This window comes from Lygodium microphyllum, chromosome 12 (genome assembly GCF_053477565.2).
Source record: "Lygodium microphyllum isolate KBCC chromosome 12, Lygodium_microphyllum_v1.1.10, whole genome shotgun sequence".
Classification (NCBI taxonomy): domain Eukaryota; kingdom Viridiplantae; phylum Streptophyta; class Polypodiopsida; order Schizaeales; family Lygodiaceae; genus Lygodium; species Lygodium microphyllum.
In genome coordinates this window covers 2,369,316-2,377,926 of record NC_141146.1, presented here as the reverse complement: position 1 = coordinate 2,377,926, position 8,611 = coordinate 2,369,316, and the positions used below count along the sequence as shown (strand labels likewise).

General features: G+C 44.7%; 1 protein-coding gene across 1 annotated transcript; it reads left to right on the top strand.

Moving 5' to 3' along the window:
• The first annotated feature begins 2,056 nt into the window (after positions 1-2,056).
• LOC148027398 (pentatricopeptide repeat-containing protein At2g33680-like) lies at positions 2,057-7,484 on the top strand. Its single transcript, XM_087689083.1, has one exon. It carries the CDS (start codon positions 3,103-3,105, stop codon positions 5,548-5,550), a length of 2,448 nt encoding a protein of 815 aa, XP_087545209.1. The 5' UTR covers positions 2,057-3,102; the 3' UTR covers positions 5,551-7,484.
• Positions 7,485-8,611: the final 1,127 nt, after the last annotated feature.

The following is an 8,611-nucleotide window of genomic DNA, read 5'->3' as shown; positions in this document are numbered from 1 at the left end:
TTTTCAGTGACAATCTGTGAGAGAGAATCAGATGCCATTACAGAATACTGCAAAAAATTCTGTCACTGCAAAAAACACAGCTTCACCCTCACAAGGGCAAATCTGCAAAACTGGCGAAAGTGGTATTTGACCACACAGTCACTTCCTAGTGACGATTTTGCATCAACAGGCAACAGGGATGATTCTGTAACTCCCAATATCTCTGCACACAAGCATACGATGCAATCTCTGTGGTAACTTTTCACCGACCTGTAGAACAGTGGTCGCACAGCATAAAACAGGGCCTTTTCCTGAGTGCGTGCAGAAAACTTTCGCCTTCAAAACAGGCCCCGAAATGGCCTCAAATAAAAAAAACAGGGTCTCCAAGAGCTAAAGCTCTTGCCCGCAGTATATACTGCCCTCTTGCTTCACCGCGAAGGGCGTCTCAACCAAAACACCGCGAGCTTGGCTTGCTTTCTTGAGCTCCTTACCACGAACAAGGCTCTGATACCATGTCAAGATTGTGGGAGAGAAGGAAGGAGTCTCACTTGTAGCTTTCTTGCTTGCACAATGGGGGAATACACACAAGGGTGGAGGCTGAAAACAGTTTTCCTCTTCTTAGTTGTGTAAGCCAAAAAGAAGTCTCATACAAAGAAATAGAAGAACCCTATATATGGGTCTCAAACCAAACTCAAATAACTAAGGTGGCATACTAACTGAGCCACGAACTAGAGTAGATAATGATAGCTGTCATCTAGCTATTATTCATGGGCGGTGTACCAACCGCATCTGTAACTGACACGTCGGTGACATAAATGCACAACGGTCACCCTGGCATATCACGAGTGGAGCTCGATATCTTAACATACAATAGAATAGGAAAGGTAGAACACGCATTGTGATTGTTGGAGTTCCCCTACACATTGGTCTCTCTCTTCTTTGCTTGAACCTCCATAGCTCTTTGCTTTTGCTCATGTTTCCACTTCTACTCCACCTTTCACGATGGAGGTGAACATTAATATCCTAAAGGATGTGCCATTGATTTTTTAGCATCCCATAGACATGTTCAATGTGCACTTTGCCCTTGGATAGGTGTTAATTGAACAATCTCCAATCTTTTAAAGTTGGGGGGGTGACCCTCCTTGAAGGGGTTTATCAAGTGGCCATAAGCTCCAATCTTTTAAAGTTGGGGGGGGGGGGGGGGGGGTGACCCTCCTTGAAGGGGTTTATCAAGTGGCCATAAGCTCCATTGTCTAAATTTGCAAGTAGATTATACATCGCATGAATATCACGAAGAAAGATGGTCGACTCTTGAAGAATGAGCTTCTCCTTGAAGCGATTGTAAATGGACAATGCCTTCCAATGTGTAGCATTATTGGTTCCACTTGGTGGAAGTACATAAACATCCCATATGCACTTTTGTACATCATAGACCACTTGTAGAAGCACTAAGTGAAAGTGATGCCAACACCAGTACTACATCGAAATATGGTCCATGTTAGGCCACACACATTTGGGAACAATGTGATGGTCTAGGAGTCGGTGACGATGTTCCTAAGGCATTGCCGTGTAGGAACATATATGTGGGTTGATCACATCTTTGCTGTCAATATGTTGACAACAATGTGGCAAAATTTTGTGGATTATAGACTCACCAATACCAAATGTGTTGGCAATGTGGTGGGTGGAGTCATTGTACACAAGTTGCAATAGGGCACAACTAAGGGTGGGTTCACACTTGCACGGTGAACAAAAGGGTGAAAAATCCCCTTTTCCACCCATCCACAAGGATTTCCCAAGAGTTGTCCGCCATCCCATTCACATTAGTGGTGGACAAGGAAAGGAGCCAAAGAGAAGACATGGCACGAAGGAGAAGTATCCGTGCCAGGCAGGCCGGAAGAGAGGAGCAAAAACTTGGCCATGACGTGTCAAAAAAGGCCCCTAATTTTTTTGGCCTTCCACCATGTGTGTGAACATACAGTTTTCCATGCTGAAATTTGATTGGCCATCTGTATTTGGGATGCCTATTTGTTTGCCGGGTCTGAACCCACCCTAAGCGCTCTTTTCAGCTTGATTTGAGCACGGACATAACCACCATCCCCTTCATGAGGCTAGTGTGGACATAACGTGCTGCATTGGGAAAACCCACCATTTGCACAAGTCGCTCAGGATCAAATTTACACTTGCACCAGCGTTGGGTCAGCGAAGAAGAAAAACACAAAGGCCTCCAGTAGAAGAGCCAACGACTGGGAGCTCTCCTTTGCATCATCAAGCTTTTGCAAGAATTGCATATGTGCCATACCTTGAACTGGTGGTCCATCGAGGTTGTACGTCAGGCACTGTGAAGAGCACTTTGGATTTGCAGTCGAAGGTGGTGCACAACGATGAGCCGAAGGAATTGACAGGTTTGGGGCAACGGCAGTAGTAGGAGTGAGCACAATGGCAGGAGCAGGGTACAGGTACACTTGTCTGAGGCAGCGGCAGCAGCAGGAGTAGAGTACAACAACAACAGGAGCAGGAGCAGAATCGACAGGTCTAGCAGCAAGAGCAGAATACAACAACACCAGGGGCAGGAGCAGAAATTGACAGGTCTGGGTCGGAGATATGCAGCGAGCAGGACAAACATGGAATATGCATAGAGTACGAGCACCAGGGTAGGTAGAGAACAAGAGAGGCAGAGAGCAGACACAGGTTGGAACATAGCGAGCATTGGCAGGTTAATGTAGTGGCAGGCCAGGGAAGAGGCGCCAACGACAGCTAACAGAGAGCCAATGCAACCTTTTTTCACACCCTAAAAAAGGGTTACTTTTCCAGTAATAAAGTTGGTCTTACGCATGATCGTGGCTTTGGCCATTCGATGAAACTGAGTTTTTTAAGGAGCTGAGGTATTACGCCATTCTAAACTAACCGCAGTTGGTCTTTTGCGTGCTGTATGAGTGGGCGAGGCAGAGTGAGATTGTTGTCATCTTCTCTTGTTCTCCCAAACCAACAAGAAGTAAAATAGGAAAATAATAAAAACAAAGTATAGCGCAGGAGTGTCCGGCCTGATCGTGCCACAGCTCTCTGGCTCTGTGTTTCCTTGTACTCAGCAGGAATGGCTTGCAGAGACATAGACCTTTTCTTATGGAAGGAGTCCCAGTTCTATCACAAGCGGAGCAGCACGAAGGTAAGCACTATGTGTCACAATTTGATAATTCCAATAGGTCATGTCGGAGAGCCGCCAGGTCCTCCAACCCTACGCACAATCAGGCAAGACAGTCCCCATGGATGGATAGTCGGCACAATCCACATTGGGTTGACGAGGAGTTGAGAATGACAGCTCCAGAGTTCCGTACTGTACGTAGGGCACGCAAGGCTTACCAGGGCATTATGGACTCGATAAAGGCTTGTGGCAGACAGAAGGACCTGCGCAAAGGCAGCAGGGTGCATGCTGACATTTTGAAAACGGGGTTGCTTAAGACGGACATTTACATTGGCACTGCGCTAGTCCGAATGTATGCCAGATGTGGTGCACTTGCCAAAGCTCAAGAAGTGTTCGATGGCCTTGCAGTACGGAATGTTGTCTGTTGGAATGCACTAATTGCTGGATATGCCCACCATGGGCTTGGTGAGGATGCCCTTAACTGCTTTGTGCGGATGCGAGATGAGGGCTTCTCCCCTGATGCAGTTACCTTTATATCTGTTTTGAAAGCTTGCGGCAGCATAGGAGCAACTGAGAAGGGCGAAGAGATACATGGCGAGGTCCGTAGACTGGGTTTATTGGAGAATCATGATATTGTGCTTGGGAATGCATTGATGAGCATGTATGCCAAGTGTGGCGCACTTGACAAGGCACAAGAAGTTTTTGATGGGCTTGTAGTACGGGATACGGTCTCTTGGAATGTGCTAATTGCTGGATATGCTCAGCATATGCTCAATGAGCAAGCTCTGAACTGCTTTGGGCAGATGCGAGATGAGGGATTTTCCCCAGATGCAGTAACATTTATATCTGTTTTGAAAGCTTGTGGCAGCATAAGAGCAATAGAGAAGGCCGAAGAGATACATGCTGAGATCTACAGGCTGGGGTTATTGAAAAAACATGATAAGGTACTTGGCACTGCATTGGTAAGCATGTATGCCAAGTGTGGTGTGCTTGCCAAAGCACAAGAGGTGTTTGATGAGCTTCCAATACGGGATGCAGTCTCTTGGAATGCACTAATCACTGGGTATGCCCAGCAAGGGCTTAGTCAGGAAGCTTTGAACTGCTTTGGGCGGATGCGAGATGAGGGCTTTTCCCCGAGTACAGTCACCTTTGTGTACATTTTGAAAGCTTGTGGTAGCATAGGAGCAACTGAGATGGGCAAAGAGATACATGCCGAGCTCCACACACGAGGGGTATTTGACAATCATGCAATTGTGCTTGGCAATGCATTGGTGGACATGTATGCCAAGTGCGGCATGCTTGCCAAAGCGCAAGAAGTGTTTGATGGGCTTGCAGTTCGGGATGTAGTCTCTTGGACTGCGCTAATCTCTGGTTACACCCAGCAGGGGCTGGGTGAGGAAGCTCTGTACTGCTATGGGCAGATGCGAGATGAAGGCTTCTCCCCAGATTGTGTCACCTTTATGTGCATTTTGAAAGCTTGTGGCAGCATAGGAGCAATTGAAAAGGGTGAACAAATACATGCTGAGGTCTGCAGGCTGGGGTTATTAGAGAATCATGATATTATGCTAGGGACTGCATTGGTGGACATGTATGCCAAGTGTGGTGCACTTGCCAAAGCGCAAGAAACGTTTGATGGGCTTCCATTACATGATACCGTCTCTTGGGCTGCATTCATGGTAGGATATGCTCGGCTTGGTAAGGCTGAAAGGGTTTTCAACTTATTCAACAAAATGAGAGGAGAATGTATTGAGCCAGATGGTGTCACCTTCAGTATTTTGCTTACTGCTTGCAGTCATGCAGGTCTAGTAGAGGAGGGGCAAATATATTATGATATTATGCGCACTGTCTACTGCATCATCCCGAGTTCAGAACATCATAGTTACCTGGTTGATCTTTTCAGTCGTGCAGGTCACTTTGACAAGGCAATAAGTGTCATTGAGAATGTTCCAGACTCTGATTTGGCCCTGTTGGGTGCTTGTCGAAAATGGGTAAATGTGGAGCTTGTGAAATGGGCCTTTGAGCATGTGTTACAGTTGGATGATAAATGTGCTGCAGCATATGTCTGCATGACTAATTTGTTTGCAGCTGCTGGCATGCAACAAGCAGCAGACAAGGTTGAGGCTTTGAGAACAAAAAATGGAGCAAGGAAGATAGTAGGACGTTGCTGGACTGACATATGGGGAAATGTACATTCGTTCTATGCAGGGGATAAGAGCCATCCCCAGACCACTTGCATGTATGCCAAACTGAAAGACATTGGCCAAGAATTACGGCTGGATGGGTATTTCCCAGATTTGCATTGGGTGTCAGAAGAAGGAAAGGAAGATGTGCTCAGCGGGCTTGACGATAAGTTGGCCATTGCTTGTGCTCTCATAAATACAACTGATGGTCTACTTGTACGTGTCACAAAGGACATATGTGTTTTGTGATGACTGTTTGCTATGTTGCTTGGTCAAAGGTTCAAATCGTACTGTCTTGATGATGGAAATGGTATTTGTCAGGAATATTAGTCATGGATTGTGATTGTAAAGCCTTCTCTTTACTTCAGTGTTGGCTGCTAGGTTTAAAGTGCTCAGATAAGGATGAAGATTGGAGGATGGATCTCTTTATAACTTGGGAGTTCAGCTTTGTTCCCTTTAACCTTTGTATGGTTCAGTCTCTGGAGAGGACTTTTGAGCTGGGTGGGGCAGCACAGCTTATCCTACAGGTCTTAGTGTCTGTTTCCCTGCAGTGAGGTATCTTCAAACTTGCTAGCGTGCTTGGGTGTAAAGTGACACACTCTCTCCAGGTCTCTGGGTCTTTCAGTGTGTGACTTTTTAACACCTGGCTTCATATTGCCAAGTGGGTTGAAGGCTGCCAGGTTCGAAGAGAAGAGATGAACCAAGGTGCAAGGTACAACCATCCCGTTGTCAGCTGGTATACAGGAGGGGATGGGCATCGATGCCTGTGGCAGTTGCTTTTGTTGACAACTTGACCCTCCTCTTTCAGAAATGGTCTTACTGCTGGTGAATGTGGGGGCCTGTCTAATTTGCATCATGCCTTTAATAGGATACCTCATGTCAACTGGCAGTCATGGAATACTCCCAGCTCTGGCAGTGGAATAGTGCAACATGTTTTTGGCCTTTATCAGGTGATGCAACAGGACACTGTATAATCCTGTGCCAGGCACAAAGACACTGAAACATATGAAAGGTATAGTCAAAAGAGCATATGAAAGGTATCCTTTGCAGCGTAAAAGCTTCTGGCATAAATGGAGCTTTGGAACCAGGGATAGAGTTACTTGCTGAAATGGTTAGAAGCAAACCTGAAAGAGATCCTTATGCAAACAACATTAGTGGATATATACAAATGTGCTGCTCTACCAGAAGCCTAACGAGTGTTTGAAAGTGTACTGGTTCAAAGATGTTTTATGGAATGCAATAATGGCAGGATATACCGCACATGACTTAGATGAAGCAGTGCTGATCAAGCTTAAATAGATACAGCTGGAGCGAAGTGTTCCTGTAGGATCCCATCTGCACATGAAACACGACACAAGCTGTACTCATGGCAAAGAATATGAAGGGAATTGACATCAGGCTCACCTTCTAGCCTTAAGAGCTAAATGGGTTCGCCCTGGAGCCTAAGAGCTAGCAGCAAATACTGGGTCATGACTGTGTCTCAAGAGCTCCACACCCTCCTAGTGTATGGATGCGCTGGCTTACAAGTCAAATGTTTAAGAGTGGTGATCACTCAATGATCTGCACAATAGGGCCTCAAGTCCTATAAATAGAACATGGCTGTCCTGATCGTAAAGTACCTTGGTGCATTTGCAACAGGTTATTTTATGACCATTGTGACCAATGTTGCTAGAGCCCATCTGGATGCACAAGGATGTATTATGGAGCATGTGCCTGCAACTATTGTTGGCCCTATTCTTTGCTTGAAAGCTGGTGGAAGTGGAGCGTTAGCAACAGATCATTGACTAGGTGAAATCAGGGTATCAGGATTAGAGGGAGGTCTTTATATTTTTAGCATTTTTGATTGATATGTATGGTAAGTTTACCTCAGTTAGAGAAGGATGGAAAGTGTTTGACAAACCATTTGTTTGGTACATTGTTTAATCCAATGCAATGACAAACTTTATGGTGAAAACCATGAGGCGAGGTGGTTGTAGAATGTTTTTAAGGGCATGAAAAAGCAATGTCTAAAATGTGATTCTATAACATTCACTTGTCTGCTCATTGGCTGTAGTCATGCCAGCTTGGTAGCCAAGGGCGGAGGTAGGAGAGAGATGCTTTTAGTAGATTGTGGAGTTGAGCCAAGATGTCTTTGTATTTACTGTAGGTTTGGAGCTGAGATGGGCGAAGTTCCATAGTAGAGAGAGAGAGAGAGAGAGAGAGAGAGAGAGAGAGAGAGAGAGCTCTTGCATGTACACCAAAGAGAATAAGTTGATATGATAGATAGATGATGGTGTACAACACTTAGGGCCTCATTATATAGGCCTAGGATTTTCTCCAAACCCTTGACCCTCTAATCCTGGTGGGTGTAAAAGATGTATACACCTTTGACACATACATTTATACACTTAAAGTGTGTTCACACATGAGGATGGGTAAACCTAATAAACCTAGCCCTCTTTAGGTCATGGGTGATTGAACCTATGATATAAAACATAGAAAAAAGAAAATGGAAAGGTTTTATCTCAAAGAGGTAGTGTTCAATCTCATATAATAATTTTGGAAAGGAGATACATAAATGAGAGATGTAACATGATGATGTACATGTGTATGGCTTTAAGGTTGATCAAAAGCCAACATGGCTTTAGAGGCACTGGGAACATGACCAAAGGCCAAATACCCAGGTCTAATAGCCTTTGGGTTCAACTTAAGGTCGTGTAAATCTCCATCCATCTAAACCCAAACACAACCTCCCTTTCCTTTCCCCCTCCCTCTTTACCCTAGACCTTTTTCTTCCAGCCTAAGTTGTGTTCATATATGGGATTGAATAAAACTAAAAAACTTGGTCCTCTTTGGGTTATGGGTGACTTAACATGTGACACAAAACATAGAAAAAAAGAAATGGGAATGTTTTAACTAGAAAAGGCATTGTAATCTTGTACAATGATTTTGGAGAGGGGATACATAAATGGTAGCTATACTATAATGATGGTCATGGTATGGTCTATCGACAAGCTCACGAATTTGAACTAGGACATGGTTCAAAGGAATGTGTGCATGGCTTTGAGGCTGATCAAAGGCAAGTATGGCTTGGAGGCATTGAGCACATGACCAAAGGCCGAATCCCTGGGTATAACATTTGGGATTAACTTAGAGGTTATGTATAAAATGGTTACAAATCCCTCCCTCCCTCTCTTGCTCTCATGCTTTGCCCCTTGACAACTGCCAATAGAATCATAATGAGAAAAATGTAAATCTTTTTAGACAAAAAATTGGCTAGAGCACCCCCACATGAAATAGATGTGTTGAAAATGTCATAATATATGTAGTA

What these genes read in the sequence shown, in the direction of transcription:
- LOC148027398 (XM_087689083.1), top strand. Translation starts at nt 3,103, where the DNA reads ATGGAAGGAGTCCCAGTTCTATCACAAGCGGAGCAGCACGAAGGTAAG.